The sequence below is a fragment of the Patella vulgata genome, chromosome 2 (assembly GCF_932274485.2).
Source record: "Patella vulgata chromosome 2, xgPatVulg1.2, whole genome shotgun sequence".
Lineage (NCBI taxonomy): Eukaryota > Metazoa > Mollusca > Gastropoda > Patellidae > Patella > Patella vulgata.
Window position 1 is genome coordinate 18,598,929 of NC_065880.2, and position 17,442 is coordinate 18,616,370.

The 17,442-nt window shown below is 35.4% G+C and overlaps 1 protein-coding gene across 1 annotated transcript; it reads left to right on the top strand.

The window, feature by feature from the left end:
- Positions 1–13,733: 13,733 nt before the first annotated feature.
- Positions 13,734–15,923, top strand: LOC126810717 (zinc finger protein Xfin-like). Its single transcript, XM_050535923.2, has 2 exons — positions 13,734–13,936; positions 15,112–15,923. The coding sequence occupies exons 1-2, from the start codon at positions 13,750–13,752 to the stop codon at positions 15,921–15,923; spliced, it is 999 nt and encodes a 332-aa protein (XP_050391880.2). The 5' UTR covers positions 13,734–13,749.
- The last annotated feature ends 1,519 nt before the right edge of the window (positions 15,924–17,442 follow it).

The following is a 17,442-nucleotide window of genomic DNA, read 5'->3' on the forward strand; positions in this document are numbered from 1 at the left end:
CGTCACAGGATTAAACCAACATCGACTGTGTTTTCATGATAAGGAATAAGAAAAGAAATAAAATTTCACTTCATTGCTGAGTAATTTTATTAGCCAGAGATCGCTCAGAAAGTGTCTCCAACGATCTAGACCTCCGAGAGCTTCCGGGGCCTAGACGACTCCTCAACCCTCGCCTACAGACCTAGGATGATAGCCCCCCTCCCCTCCCAATCAAGAATTGCTTCCGCCGGCCCCACATAAGATTTATATGAGCTGTCCCAGATAGTATATTTACGGTTGATAAAAGGGGTTATAAGTACCATTTGAACCATTCGGATTTGGGAACTTACCGCCAACATGAATTTAGATTCTGAAAATTTGTATTTTTTCGAAAAAGTGTCATAGAGCTATGCACAGATAGTTGTATGGAACTTTATAAGAATCTTTCACACAGAATTAACCAATTTTATTCACTATGATTTATCTGAGATTTTTCCTTTTAAGATTTAATTCTATATAAAATATACCCTGTGGTGTAGTTACAACATATTTATTATAAAACCGCCTAAAATGATGTAGTTTATGTTTTTAATGAAGACAAAACAATACAAAATAATGCCACGGTTCGTAGATTGACACGCTGCCAGAAATTAACATGTGGTATATATGACGTTTTATTCTCACGTCTTGTCCGTTGAATCTGACTAAGAACAAGATTATTATTAAACAATACCAAACAACCTAGACGTAACAATCCTTTTCATTGATTTTAAATCGAAATTCTAAATAAAATTTTGGTATAAAAACGTGAAATATTTAGACATTTTAAAAGGGGTATAACGCCTGTTTGCCTTCGCTGTTCAGTATTCCAATATGTTCAAATTAAAATTGTATGCTGAAATAGACGTTAAAACTTTCTTTTACGATCTCTTCATATTTTGCATGTGCTTTTCAAATAAATTAAATGAAATGAGAGCTAACGCCCCGATGACGAGGCGCATACGCCATGTAGTGTCCTCCTGTCCTACTATATATACAATTTTACGGTAACGAGTAAACGAGTGGATGTCGAGTTTTCGTCCCTATCCAACGACTAGAAAGTGTTTTCGTTGTATGACCCCTCGCCCTATACACCACGGCACTGGCAAGGAGAAATAAAGCTGAAAAACCAAAGCAACTGTCTCGAACCCGGGACCTCTTTGATAAAAGATGCATTATGTAAGAGCTAAATCTGCTCATTGCATAACTTTCTTTTGGCTTTAAGTGTTATATAAATTATTATTTAGACATTAAAACATGTCAAGCCTATAAGCAACCCTCTAGCCCTTGTGTGTATACAAGGGGTGTTTCGGGACCCCACGACCATATCTAAAACGTTTGTGAGGAACTGGTTTATAATTGTCTAGCGAAAATCTTATACATTGTCAGCTACTTAATTTCGAGTATAAAGCTGCAATAAGAACGAAAGTGAGGCAGTGCCAACATTCATCATTTGACAAGAAACTACGAGTATTACATTATCACACACAAGGGGTCTTGTGGACCTCCCTCCCCTTTCTTATCAACATTTTGCTGGTTACAAGTGTCTAATCTGCTCTGCGCTCGGTGCTAGCTTTGTATTTGGAATCCTTACTGATGATATTGTGTTGGTCATTTTAGTAATCTAAATCTGAAAACAAATTTAGGTACTCTACCAACCCATTCAAAAGACGAGTTTACATGGAAATGACAATTAGGTTCTTTGTCGATGTGTATGGGGTCTTACATTACCCCTTGTTGCCGATATTGTTTTTCGTGCGACGTGTCCACACAAGGGTTAAGCCATCAACTGGCCGGTATCTAAATGAATTTGGACACTCGAGAGATTTAAAAAAATTAACGACAAAATGAACAATCGAGGCTTAGTCTCGGTTGTCAAGTACCATTGCTACGATAATAACGATGTACGCTACATATTCTTCAAACAGTTACAACTTCGCCCAGAATGACGTAATTTGAAATAAATTTTTATATTCATTTTTCATTATCTATTTTTGAACTATTATAGCAAGAACAGCCAGCTCTTTATCGAAATCTAAAATCGGTCCAAGTGTGGTTTTTAAGGAGTTTTATGAAAACTACCTTACTCTTAGAAAGCCGGTGTTTAGATTTTCGACAGTTTTATGAATCGTAGGTTATTTTCAATATGATAGGCTACTATTGTATTAAACAACTATCTACTTTATGAGAGTGATACTGTCTCTTTAATTTATTGATTCTGACTGTAGCTAGTACATGGCCTCCATGGGGCAAAAGATTTTTTTCCCTAAACAATCGGACAGGATTTAAATTTTTGAAACAAGAGCTACATCTGCCTATTGCAGATCTTTCTATAGGCCTGAAATGCTATATAAACTATTAATTGGGCATTTATTAACATGAAAAGACCATAATCAACTCTCGATGCCATCTTATGCGTCTGATTTTCATTGGATTTGAATCCGATCTGCTGTTCAACGCTCATTGATGATTGAACGTAGAAGTGGATAATCGAGACTTTGGTCGTTTTTGTTTTTATCGTACGGACTTTAGGCTAGGTCTAAAATTCAGTCGCCAATATCTCGACTCAGAGTGGAGCAATTTGACTGAAATTTCCAGCATATTCTCTTTACATTATCTAGTTTTTAACTATTATAGTGAGAACTGCCAGCTCTTTATCTAATCTTCCATAATGCCCCTTTAAACGGTGAACGAACTAGTATAACCTACTTTACATTCCTAAGTAGTTTATTTTCTCTGTTGATTACATTGTTTGTTCTGACTATTGTGTTATTAGTTCTCTCTCTGGAGTATATATTTACATAACTGGTAAATTTACCTATTTATTCTTACCCCGTATACTTTTATCACATAGGAATTTTACCAGTAGGTATTTTTTTTAATAATAAAAAACAGTTGCAAACACACAAATGCGAAAAAAAAGTAACATAAAAATAGACGTATAACCAACCACTCTGTATAAGAAACGTGAACATCAGATTTAATTATATCGACAGTATGATTTATTTATCCAAATAAGAGAGCTCTAATCAGTTTAGTTATATATTTAATGTACAAACGGAACGTATATAGACCATTAACAAAATCTGAAATTAGAACAATCTATAGGCCTATAGCCTTAGCTTGTGGTGAGGATTGGATTGAATTGTGTTATTCGCAATATTTCGCACACTTTTTGCTGAATTCAAAAGATCAAATAAACACTAATTATTAAAACAAAATGAATTTTAAAGTAAAAATTGTAATTTATGCAGATTTATAATTTGTTAAACAAATCTCAATTCAAGGGCAAGGTAGTGACAAAAATGGTCACAACACCTGAATGTGTGTGTGGGGGGGGGGGCTGAAAAAGACAATCACAATAGCTTTAGTGCCTTATTTTGGTATCTAAATGTGCCTGAGATGATACTGAACAATTTAAAAGTGGATAAAAATAAAAAAAATAATGTCTTTTGAAATTGTAACTTTGGAAAATAGGAAGCAAATATACCATTCAGCACTGAGAAGCTACAGGGTAAACAACAAAACATTAGAAATCACAACGTCTCGCAATGATGCTTGAATATATACATTACAACCAGCAATTGACTTCAAATTTTGAAAACTATCTTTGTTTTAGCACACAAAGTCCATATAACAAAATAAAATGGAGGATCTTGGGGGTGATATTAATGGTAGATTAACTGACCATGTTTCAATGCAACTGGATAAAATTTTAATTAGGAACATATGTTGAAAGAAAACCAGAAGAAAATGTTTAAATTTGACGAATTAACAGAAAGATTTGATTCAAAGGTTTCTTTTATGAGAGAGGAAATATCGGCTAACCTAAATACAGAAAAATTTAAACTTGACCAATTAAATAATAGTGTGAACAATTTTAAAGAGTGAAGTAATGTTTATTAAGGAAAGTGAGCAAAGTTCTGTACAGAGCAATGAGTCAACTATTGTGGTGTTTGAAGCATGGCACAATCTGTACAGGCGTGGCAAGAGAGCGGCTTTCGTGTGATAGGAGAAGTTAGCGCTTGATGTGGTCGTGGCAGGAGCATGATGGGCGCGAGCCCCACGCACTCTCTTTGCTCTCATGCAAGGAAACTGAGTGAATACGCATCGGATAATATACCAAATGGGTACGTAACGGGACCGGCTTCCAGGAACATGCCAAAAGCTAACAGCCTACATATAGCAGAATTGGATTTAGAAACCTGTAAATGAGAACTACAAGTAAATAAATGACAATAATGTGTTTAGAAAACGTTCCGCCATCTTGGAAATGTGCTAAATTAGTGAATATACAATCATGTTATGCAGTTGTATATGGGGTACAAAATCGAATCGGCGCCCACGAAAACATACATTTGGACACCAAAGACGACTACTTATTCAAAATCAAAACACACATTTTTCCCCACCACAAATGTCAGCCATATTGGAAAAATATGCTAAATATATGAACATGTGTCTATTTTACAAGGTTGTGAATGTCATAAATGGAATATACGTCCCCGAAAACATATATACTAAACACTACTTGTAAACATCTTCATGAAATGATGACAAAAAACAGAAATATAGTCATGACTCCCACCAATATTAATACAGTGCCAAATCACAGTTGATGATAATATTATAAATAAGTTGAACATAAAAAATAAGTTGGAATATTATCGCAAAATGGCTATAGACCCTTCAAATAATGGCAGCATGGCGCCCCATACTATGAAGACATACTCAGAAAAAATGTTAACGCTGTTTTTTTTTCTTTGGTTACTCGACGCCGAAACCTTCAAATTAAAGCTTGTTCAACGATTTCTACCCGAAAAGTCGACGGAATCATATTACGGATTGAACTGTTAATTTGTATGCAAATATAACGAATGGCGGTCATCTTAGATTTATGCCATTTAAAAATTTTCCCTCGCTTATTATAAACTACATTCTAATATGTGGTCCGGGACAGTTTGGGGAGCTATTTGTAGCAAACAGAAATTCTGTTGCAATTTTTTCTAGGTCAAACCACAAATTGACTGCATGGAGTAATGTGACAGAGAAGAAATCATAAAGAGAAGGTGAAACGATTGAGCAAGTGTCAGAAAATGTTAAAATTACTCACGCGTCAAGGTTAAACTCCAAAAAGGGAAAACCTGGGATTGTGAAATTTTCTTTAGAAAATGTAAACCAGAAAATACTTGTTTTGAAATAGTGATTATAGTGACATGAATCTCACAAGGGCAAAGTCATTTATTGAAATAGAACAAAACTCAAGGGAGATCATTTGTCGTCTTCCTAACAACGGAGAGAGAAATGAAATGAAATGAAATGGGGTTTAACGTCCTACTGTTCTGCTCCTATGCTGGGCTAATGAAGACGGGCATACGCCATACAGTGTGCTATGAGGGAAATTTTGCCCGGGCAGCGGCACTATCTTATATCGAATTCCAACTGCCAAGGGATCTTTTACGTGCAATCTAATGTATACACGGGACCTCGGTTTTTCGTCTCATCCGAAGGACTAGACAACTGCCAAGGGATCTTTTACGTGCAATCTAATGTATACACGGGACCTCAGTCTTTCGTCTCATCCGAAGGGCTAGACAACTGTCCATGTCAGGCCCTCCGTCCTGCATCACTGACAAGGGGAAACCACGCTGGAAAATCTGGATGAACTTTCTCGGCCAATGCAGGGGTCGAACACCCGACCTCCAGGCTAGCGAGCCAGCGTCTTACCCACTTAGCCACGTGATCCCCAGACAGAGAGAGAGAGAGGGAGATAGAGCGAGGGAGAGAGAGAGATGGGGCTTAACGTCCACTCGACACAAACTAGGTCATTTCGGGACTAACATATGGTTTAATCGAAACCCCGCCAGCTGACTCAATGACAGACCGTATGATACAGCGCGCATGTGCTTATCATTCGAACATCCAACCCCCCTTTAACAACACAGACCTGAGAGTAAATTCTAATGGGCGGATTTTTGGGAAGGAAATAGGCGCTGCAGAACGTGGTGATTTATAGCAGATAGAATTATCATCAACTTCAGATTCGGGACTTAGGATGTGTACTGTAAATGTATGTGAAATTAAATCTAAAATAATGGGACCAGATTTCGAAGAGTTTATAACAGATTTTGATATTGTGTTGCCTGACAGAGACAGTGTAGAAGTGTATTGTTTGGACTTTTGTGTCCAAGGCCCACTATTCTGTGTTGGAAAAAAATATGTTAGCATTGTTGTGGTTTCGAGACTAGTTTGCGACAAGATGGTGTCACTTCACCTTGCCCGTAATTATTTCCCAGCCGTCACCTTTGAGATCTCAATACACTCAGATATTATCACCTCATTTACTGCTTTCATTTTACAACCATGCAGGAGTGGCCGCATTATATTATTATGAACTGTATTATACTCCTTGTGTAATAACAACAAAACAAGCACAATTTAAGGCAACATCAAACATCTATCAACAAATCATTGCGATATTGAAGGGAGATAACTCGGATTCCATGGGCATTATTCTGGGAATGCATTTTCTCTCGACTTATGAATCTATAACGGTAAATCTCTTTGATCTTTGGTCTGAAATTCGGGGGCGGCTTCGGATATATACAGGGGAATTTGGCGTTATTCTTCTGATATTTTTTTCTTTAAACCTGTAACGGGTTATTCTTCCAGGGTAGTTTTTTTCCATAAGAAAACATGATATAAGGTTTTTCTTACGGGAATTCTGGGATATTCTCATTTTGCGTACATTTAAACATAGACGATTTATAAGCAAGATCAAGTCCTCGACTTCGGTTATGCTGGGGAAGAAAGATTTAAAAAAAAAAACCTCGACAGAAAAACCTCGGCTCTTTTTCTCAGGTTATTTTCTTCAGTCAGCATAACTTCAGTCTCGTACTTTATCCTACACACAGACTGCGCTGAAAATCATAGTAATTGTACTTAAAGAAAGAATGAAACCTAAATTGCTATAAATTTATATTATGCGATAAATTATAAGTATATACATGTATGAGAATAACCTCGTATATATGTACATATCAGAATAACCTCGTATACTCGTATGATAATAACTTCATATACTCGTATGAGAATAACTTCATATACTCGTATGAGAATAACCCCATATACTTGTGTGAACATAACCGCCTATACATGTATGGGAATAACTTCGTATACTTATAAGAGAATAACCTTATATACTTGTGTGAATATAACCCCGTATACATGCATGAGAATAACCTTATATACTTGAGTGAATATAACCCCGTATACATGTATAAGAATAACTTCGTATACAGGTATGAGAATAACTTCGTATACTTGTATGAAGATAACCTCCTAAACATGTAAATTTCTTTGATCTTTGGTCTGAAAGTCGGGGGCGGCTTCGGATATATACAGGGGAATTTGGCGTTATTCTTCTGAAATTTTTTTCTTTAAACTTGTAACGGGTTATTCTTCCAGGGTAGTTTTTTTCCATAAGAAAACATGATATAAGGTTTTTCTTACGGGAATTCTGGGATATTCTCATTTTGCGTACATGTAAACATAGACGATTTATAAGCAAGATCAAGTCCTCGACTTCGGTTATGCTGGGAAAAAAAGATTTTAAAAAAAAAACCTCGACAGAAAAACCTCGGCTCTTTTTCTCAGGTTATTTTCTTCAGTCAGCATAACTTCAGTCTCGTACTTTATCCTACACACAGACTGCGCTGAAAATCATAGTAATTGTACTTAAAGAAAGAATGAAACCTAAATTGCTATAAATTTATATTATGCGATAAATTATAAGTATATACATGTATGAGAATAACCTCGTATATATGTACATATCAGAATAACCTCGTATACTCGTATGATAATAACTTCATATACTCGTATGAGAATAACTTCATATACTCGTATGAGAATAACCCCATATACTTGTGTGAACATAACCGCCTATACATGTATGGGAATAACTTCGTATACTTATAAGAGAATAACCTTATATACTTGTGTGAATATAACCCCGTATACATGCATGAGAATAACCTTATATACTTGAGTGAATATAACCCCGTATACATGTATAAGAATAACTTCGTATACAGGTATGAGAATAACTTCGTATACTTGTATGAAGATAACCTCCTAAACATGTATGAGAATAACCCCGTATACATGTATGAACATAAACTCGTATACCTCTATGAGAGTAACCTCGTATACTTGTATGACAATGACCTCAGTATGAGAATAACCTTCATCATTCCCCTTTGACATCATTAGTCCCCATCGAGCTTTCACGAAAAACGCGTAACAGAGACCTTGCTAAAGAATAGGAAAATGGCACTGCCCAGTCAAAATATATACCTTCTCTGACTTCTCACGTAACGATACTAAATGGGCGTTACCATTATGTAATGCTTGAGTCCAATAATGGAACTATTGCTTATGATACCCACACATGTTAATGTGATCGTATATTTCCATAGGTTCCTTTTCGAACGAGAACTGTTATTAGTTTTTGTAGAAAAGGTAAGCATATTCTTAAGTGTCTAATGAGGAACCCCAATCCCTAACTATAGTAAACGGGGACAATCGTTTGAACTTTAATTTCAAAGCTAGAGCCATCAGGCAAAAATTAACATCGGGGCGACCACAAGCAGTCACCAGTATTGCAGCTTGTGAATTTCCCTTCGGTTGGATGATTTCCTAAAACAGACGCTGAGACTATATATAACTGGATATTTTTCACAATACTATTTAAATAAAGACTATATACGACGGGGCTACTTTTTTGCCAAATTTTGTAATAATTTACATTATGGCAAGCTGTACATTGGCGTCTCCTGATTCTAAATTTACAGATTTAAATTTCACGTTTGTAGTAAATAAATTATACTTTGCGCCGTTATTATTTGTGTGAACTTTTATTTTGTCAATACTGCACTTATATAAAAACACACACGAAATAATAATATCACCCTCATCCAGTTTATTTCAACAATTATGGAAAATGACATAAAAATTACACTTTCTGTTTATCATGAATGAACCAAGTTTCTACCTGCCCGTACATTATTAAGGCTAATTTACTATACTAATTATGTTATTCAATCATTTTAACACATTTTACTACAAAACAAATCAAAAATAAATATCTCATTATACGACTTCATCATAAAGTTTTAATAAAGAGAGTAATTTATATTTTGTACGAGTTCATTATTTACTGTTCCTGAATTGTATCTTTTTTCCTTGATGTAAACGGGCCCCTTTCTGTTTATTTAAATTTGTATTTTTCATATAAAAAAGACAGTGATAAGGGACGGGTAATTTCACTTAATACAAATAAGCCCCCGGATAGTTTATTGCAAATTGTCGTGTGACATTTTACTGAGTACTGAACTAATTCATGTATTCTTCAACTTCAACAAACATCAATGATATACTTGTCCCGTTATACCCACCCACACGCATGCGCGTACGCGTGCAGGGAGTCAGAGTGATGGGCTTGTAGAAAATGAATTGTTTTCGTGTAATCATGTGGTGGCCCACAGATGTTTAATATAAGAAAAATTCACATGTATGTTTTATGATATGAAAGTTAATTACTTTAAAAAGCCCAAAGTCCCGTAAAATTTCTCATTACGATTTGTAAGCCGAAGAAAACGGACCGGCTCTAAGCGCGCCTTATTATGAACACGGAGTCTGAGCATAGTGGTTCGCCGATGTCCCCTACCCCACCGGCACATGTGGGCGTTGTAGCGTTAACAGATATCCCCACCCAGGCAATAGTAGGACCGTATCCACGTACTATACCTATAGGTTTAAATACCTGTGATAAACCATCAATTTCATGTGTTTTAGAGGTAAGTTTTAATATATATGTATATAATTATTTTTTTAAAAAAGAAGAAGAAAAACAGATTCAATTTCTGACTTACATTATATTGAAATAAATATTAAAGTTATAATTATTCAAACTAAAACTTAATTATTTGATTTCATTTCAATCTGATTAATATAATTGATTCAAACTTAAACTTAATTCAAACTAAAACTTAATTATTTGATTTCATTTCAATCTGATTAATATAATTGATTCAAACTTAAACTTAATTCAAACTAAAACTTAATTATTTGATTTCAATTTAATTAGTATAATGTTTTTACTTCGTTTAGAAAAAAAAAATTGTAATTTAATGAATGCCATTTAATTGATATTTTTTATTGATTTGATTGAAAATGTCACCTTTTTTACTTAGCTTCGGCGTTTTGTTTTTGTTTTATTTTTAAAATTTAACAACTTAAAAAACTTCTTTAAAGAACTTTTTGGTTCTTGAAAGATTTGATTGGTTAGCCTGGAAGTAAATACCATTTGTTTCTCCAAGCTTCACATTCATAATAAAACGTTAGCTTTTGTTGTTTGGGGTGGGGGTCGAACGGGAAGGGCACTGGACACTTATTAGATTATTCCGGGTTCGAATCGCAGCCATAGCTGAGAAGAATTTCGGGATTTTTCAATATGATAAATTAGATGTTGTCCATAATGATTCGGATGGAGCGAAAAACGCAGACCACCACGTGTACTTGCATGTGAAAAAAATCCTTCTTAATTTGAATTAGATGAAGTGTAAGTGGAGACGTCGCTGTCCGGGCAATATTATAGAATAAAACTTGTGTTAGTCTCAAAATAACCAAAGTTTTGTGTTGATATGAATTAAATTTTATTCGTTTCGTGTGATTTTAATTCTTATTTCAGACGTGACTTTTATGAATTTTGTCCCCTTTGTATAGTTTAAAAGCACTAACAAAATTCCGATTTGTGTGCCACCTGGGGGAGACAGAAATAATCTCATCTGACTTCAAGTTAATAAACCAATTTATTAAAAAAAAATAATAGATTGACTACACAATCAAAATAATATTAGATATTCATACTGCAAAATAAAAACCTTAACGATTGAATAAATTATTTTTGACGACGTTAAAGCTTCCATTGTGAAAAAGGTTTTATCGGCTTTTTTTAAGATTTCGACAGAATATAATTGAATTGAAATTTAACTGTTTCACCTTTGCCTTTTCAACAAAATTGCATGCAAGGTGCAGAAGTTCTATTCAATTTTATTGTATGAATAATGGAAACAGTCTCAATAATAATGTGCTTACAAATCCATTTATAAATTAAAGGTTTTTCGTTTTTCGTTTACATTTAAAAAGAGAAGAGACTTATTTATTTATTTATTTATTTATTTATACAATTGTATTGAATTTTGTATTGACTTCGGTCCCAACGGTCCTAAGAGGAATGTGAAATAGAAAGAAACGTAAAACGCTGTCATGCTCAGTAAGATCGGATATTTTAATATACAAAAAAAATAAAATAATTTAAACTTTTAAGAAAAAGAAAAAGAAAACAAAAAGTTCTCAAATGCATACATTATAATCGAAGAAAGGGGCGGTGTGGGAGAGCAAAATTCTCTTCTTTATAAATAATTACCCTTTCTGTATAAGGAAGAAATAATAATAATACCATCAGTGAATTGGGCAATCAATCACTGGTTTTAATTTGTAGATGGGAGTTGAATAAAGACTTTTAATATGAATAATTAATGAGCTTATAATTCTCAGTTGACAAGTCATTTTATAGGTAATTTATATCTTGGAACAAATATAATAAATGTGAAAAGATTAAGAAAAGAAGCACATTGCATTCTTGCCGTGGAAATTTGGCAAGTGTTTCGCTCTCTCTATTATAATTATAATGTCGACCTTTAAAACATAATTCAAGTGAATTGTGTATTTTGAAAGGAGTCGCGTGTCTTAAGACTTCATGAATATTAAGTATCTTCACACAACGCCGTTCAGTTTACTCCTTGAAGATCTGAAGCATATTTAGAAAGCCCGCCATGGTATTTTTTGACATTACTCGCATGATAAAAGTGATCATTGTTATTACATATTGTTGTTTTCGTGCCATTAATTTATTCTCCTCCGGACATTTTGTGTGATAATAACTATATCAGTGGGGAGGGGGAGAAAATCCAACCCCATAGTAATGAATTATACGGAAAGATAACTTTATGATTGCCTTCTTTTATTTTCCGAAAGGAAACATTGAATTGATAAAACGGAGAGCTAAAATGAACCACCAATTTAACTGATATCTTCTGGGGTGTCAAATCTTTTAAAATTTATATCAGCGAATATTTACCGATGGGACTCCATGGTTTAATTTCATTTGACGATTAATATTTAAACGTAGTCTAATTCATGTTATAATTCGTAGGAGCGCATCGAATGTTTGCTGTTTTGAAATTGCAGAACTTTCTAATTTCAAATACCATATCACATGAACTAAGAAATAGTCAATGTTACGATGATCTGTATGTTTCCCAAGAACTAACATTAAAAACTCAAGAGGAACTTGTTGAGTCGCCTTTTCAATATACTTGCCATTATACCATCTGTTTAAAAATCTATCGGTAATGGTCAATCCTCGTTCCTATTGTTTGATAAGGTAGTTCACGGTTTTTGATTACAGAACTTACCGCTACTTGATTCGACTTATTTCTACTTGAAACCCTCAATAAGACTTGGGATTGAGCCGGTTACCCGAGTGACGAAGACAGTCGATTGACATGGAGCGCGTGGCCAGATAAATGTGTAAATACTTATGAATGGAAAACTATAAGTCATTAGTTTCAACAAGTTGGAACATTAAAATCTTAAAGGGTCTACCGCGCGCGTCTATAGTTAGTGTATCTTTTCAGCGGTTGTTTTGTTTGATCTTTTCAATTATTGTTTTGTTCTACCGTTCTTGTCTTTTAGCCGTTTTAACATGACGAATATTTACCAAAAAACATTACTTACATAAAACAGACAAATCTAGCCCCTCATTTCCCAATTTAAACACAAATCTTTGTTTTATGGTTCTAGCAAGCGACGGAACGATTTATTGTCGGCATTCTTTGATTTCTGTATTCGGGATCCCTTGTGTAATTCTGATAAAAGTATACTATATCAAAATGAGTTACATTTTATAATGAAAAACACCCACTGAATTAACGAAATAAATTAAGTGATTTAATCATGTAATATTTATTCTCTGAAATAATTTGTCTCATTTTCCTCCTAAAACCCAGGGCCCTGTTTCTCGAAATCTTAACTAAAGATAAAATCCAAATTTTAATAGATATTTCAATTTTGATTGGCTAAGCACTAAAATCAATCTAATATTATCCAATCAAATTACTAAAATTTGGATTTCATATTAGTTAAAATTTCGTGAAACAGGCCCCAGGACTATAATATAGAAGCCCATTTTGATTCCTACTTCCAAAATTAGTCTCCATTCCGTTTAATTACAATATTTACGACACACAATTATTGTGTGTTTGACCCCAAGCGACCTATTCCCATTCATCCCTGGCTCTGTCCATATTCAATCTAAAATAATAATGATGGTTATATTTCGATTCACAAATTCGTTATGAAATAGCAATTTTAATTATTTTGGCGGGAAACTTTAGTCTATGTTGTTCTTTGATTGTACTTTAACGAACAGCATAAGTCAAAGAACAAGCACGTTAACACAGTGACCAATGGCTTTATAAATGGACGCCATTGTAGTCCTAAAGTATCAATTGAAAGATTGTTTATTTACTCACTCTTCTATTATTGCAGATTAAATGGAAAGATGGCCGAGTAATGATGGACGGTGATCCAACTAACCAATGGATGGTCTACATACAACCGGCACGTGACCGACACGAACAAAATGTAGAGGCATATATGGATGAAAAACATGAATTATGTCTTCGATTTATCCGATCTGTAAAGACGTCCGAACAACTTCTGGTGTGGTATAATGATGAATTAGCCAGATACAAGGATATACCCATACTGAAACCACAGAACATCAGAGGTAACTAAATATTTTTTTTATTCGCATTTCTAAAAATTACAATATATGTTTATATATCTATATTTGAATATGGACTTGCATGTTACAATTTTAATTTATTTTTGAATATGGAGAATGTATTGTATGATTTTTATGTCATTCTGATACAAAGATATTTTATATAACTTGCAATATGTATGAACTAATAATAATTAAACGTCAAACTAATATACCTACTTTAAACATGTGTACAGAGGATCGTCAGTTAATTTGGCATGTTTCCCTGATAAAGTCCACGTATTATTACACTAATTTATCATTATGTATTGTCTATTCCATTTTTACTCCGCTCTAAATGATTACAATTAATTCTAACTGAGGTATTGATAATATAGGAGGAATTTGAAGTCTTATCAGCAGAATAATTCAGTCATGTTGAGGCTAACTCACGGTTACATGTAGGAATGAGAATTTTGCCAAAACAGCGACGTTCTCGCCTACTGTTCACACAATTCCATCTGTCAAGTCTTCTTTTACGTGCACTATAATATATACATGGATAAACCTAGGATTTTCGTTCAATGCGGACGACATGGTAACAATTGACTTCATAATCCCATAAATATGCGCCCATTCCAACCGCCCCTCCCCCGCCCCGATAAGTGAAAATAGTACTTGAAAAATTCCAAGGTTTTTGTACATCACCTTAATGAAACTAACATTTGAAATCCATTTTGTCCATCAATTAATTTATATGTTATCAAAGTTAACGTAGAACTGATAACCACGTCAAACGAAACTCTCATAGTTTCCAAGAAATCTGTATATGAACTACCCAGAAATCAGGCGAAAACGAATTGAAATTTATGTCTTCCGTTTCTGTGATTTTGTCAGAAACCTTTATTAAAGAAGTTAATTCTTTATATTTACAGGAAATCAAGAATACACGTGTACAGCTTGTGAAAAGACATTCCAATTTCCAAATTCGCTAAAGGCACACATCCGCTTCCGGTGCCTAAAAAGTCGAGAAGATAAGCAAGAGAAGCTAATAACGTCATCGGCGTTTGATAAAAAACGAAATATGTGGGGGAGAAGTGGGCTAAATGACATTCATCCTTATTCTGCCTTTAGTCATTTGTCATCAGTGAGACCAGACGTATCTTCGTATAAACCTACTACCTTCATAAATAAACTAGAAAAGGTAGAGAGGATATCTCGTCTGCCCCAAATGACGCATACGACGTCTGACCAAGCCATCAATTTATCAAAGAGAGATGTAATGTTTAGCACAGCCTCGCCGATTAATCCAGCGTCCACAGTATCCCAACCTATTCAAATTTTCAACCATATTCACACGCCAGCTTTTCCTATTGCCATGGACAACACGGCTCTCCGATTGTATCATCCCTTCCTCTCGCCTTATAATGCGCCCACCAGAATGTGTTGCAATCAGATACCATCAGTTCACCACGTCATCGACAACAGAGATCACTGCATATCATCATACGAAAGAAGCTTTACTTCATCATCTCCCGGTGTAAATAGACACTCACCTCCCCATATGCCTTGTAACTTCCCTTTACCATCGGACAAACAGGGAGAACCCTTGGACTTGCTCCCCAAATCACTTTATACTAGTAAATCACGACGTGGCCACCTGTGTATTTATTGTGGTAAACTTTATTCCAGAAAATATGGACTCAAGATACATTTAAGAACTCACACTGGCTACAAACCGTTAAAATGTAAAGTCTGTTTACGACCATTTGGCGACCCTAGCAACCTGAACAAGCACGTCAGACTGCACGCGGAAGGAGACACCCCCTATAAATGTCAGTTCTGTGGCAAGGTTCTAGTTCGTCGGCGCGATCTTGAAAGACACATTAAATCTCGACATCCTGACCAAAGTGTTGTTAAAAGTGAAATAGAAGCCGACAGTTCAACCGTAGACTCGAGTTTAGAAGAAGTTGATTCTGATTCGGCAGATAATGAACTTATCGTGGCCTAAACTAGATGCTGCACGAAACTGAAAAGTCTTTACCCCGAAATAAATGTTTTGTTATGTTTTAACCCCCATGTTTTCTTATTTCATTAGTACCGGAAGCGTTGTCCATTGTTTTGTTGGGGGGTTGGATGGCTGAATGGTTAGCGTGCGCGCGCTGTATCATACAGTCTGTCATTGAGTCGACTGGCGTGGTTTCGAATCCCCGGTTGTACGTGACAAGAAGTAGGGTCGCCTGTCCAACCTCGTGGGTTTTCTCCGGGTCCTCCGGTTTCCTCCCACTGCTAAAGACCCCTACGCGCAAGCGAATTATTGGAATAAAAAAAATTAAACCATATGTTAGTCCCGAAATGACCTAGTTTGTGTCGAGTGGACGTTAAACCCCATTTCTCTCTCTCTCTCTCTCTCTCTCTCTCTCTCCATTGTTTTGTTTATAACGAATCATCTGGGAAGTTTTATTATAGAGCATAATTTATACAGACTAAATGAGCAAGAATCCTGAACCACCACGTAACATAGCAGTCTTAAATGGAGGCAGACCACCATTAAATTTAATCATCTCGCTACACATGAATTGTAGTTCGTCTATTTATAGCAATTCTCTCTCTCTCTCTCTTTTCTCCCCTTTTGCATGCCCATTTTTGTCGATTTTATGGTCTAGAATGGACGAAGAGGGTTTGAATTAACATTTTCTGCCAGGTTTTGGTAAATATTCATGATTTTGAGGCGGAGGATAAGAGGGTTATCAGGTTAGCTACGGCGATATGTACGGCAACTAGTTACATGTTTTTAGTATGCTTCTTCAAGTTTGTGTATCTCAAAATTTTGGTGGTCAACCTCATACAAATTTTAGTGCAAAGACATGACCATTTGTTCCTCTGTCTGTAGTGAAAAGCATTCAACCCAACGAAAATTTGGGGAAAAGTTGGAGGTGGGCAAAGAGGCCAGAATTAACATTGAAGTCAATGGGGAAATTAATGGTGGTCTACCTCCAAATGGACTAGTAATTATGTCCCCTGATTTATTTTGTCTATTTATAGCAATTCCCTTTTCATACCTTTCGTACAACAATTTTGGTTCACTTTTTGGTCTAGAATCGGTTGAGTAAGTAAGGTGATGACCCACTAACCAGTGAGAAAGTTCGATGGTAATGGACTGCGTGCCTCGCGAGGAACAGCGTCTAGTCGTTCGGGTTGGAAGAAAACCCACTGTACACTTTAGCGGGAAAGTGAAAGAACTTTGAACAGCTAGACTTCGATTAAGAGTAGGCGGAAACGCCTCTCTCCGGTCAAAATTTCCTACATATAGCACAGTAAAAATAGGACGTTAAACAAAATTTATTTTCATATTGCGGGGATCATGCCAGGGAGCCACGGTGACACATTGAGCAAGACGTTGCTTCGCTAACCTGGAGGTCCCGTGTTCGATCCCTGCGCTGGCCTAGAAAGTTCGTCGGATGGGTCGAATAACCAGGGTCCCGTGTACAAATTTGCGTGCACGTAAAAGAACCCGAAACAGTTGGAAT

Excerpts from the sequence above, each read along its gene's own strand:
- LOC126810717 (XM_050535923.2), top strand. The coding sequence starts at position 13,750 with ATGGTCTACATACAACCGGCACGTGACCGACACGAACAAAATGTAGAG. Across the intron at positions 13,937-15,111 it reads GAAACCACAGAACATCAGAG|AAAAGGTAGAGAGGATATCT; the intron begins GTAACTAAATAT and ends TAAATAAACTAG.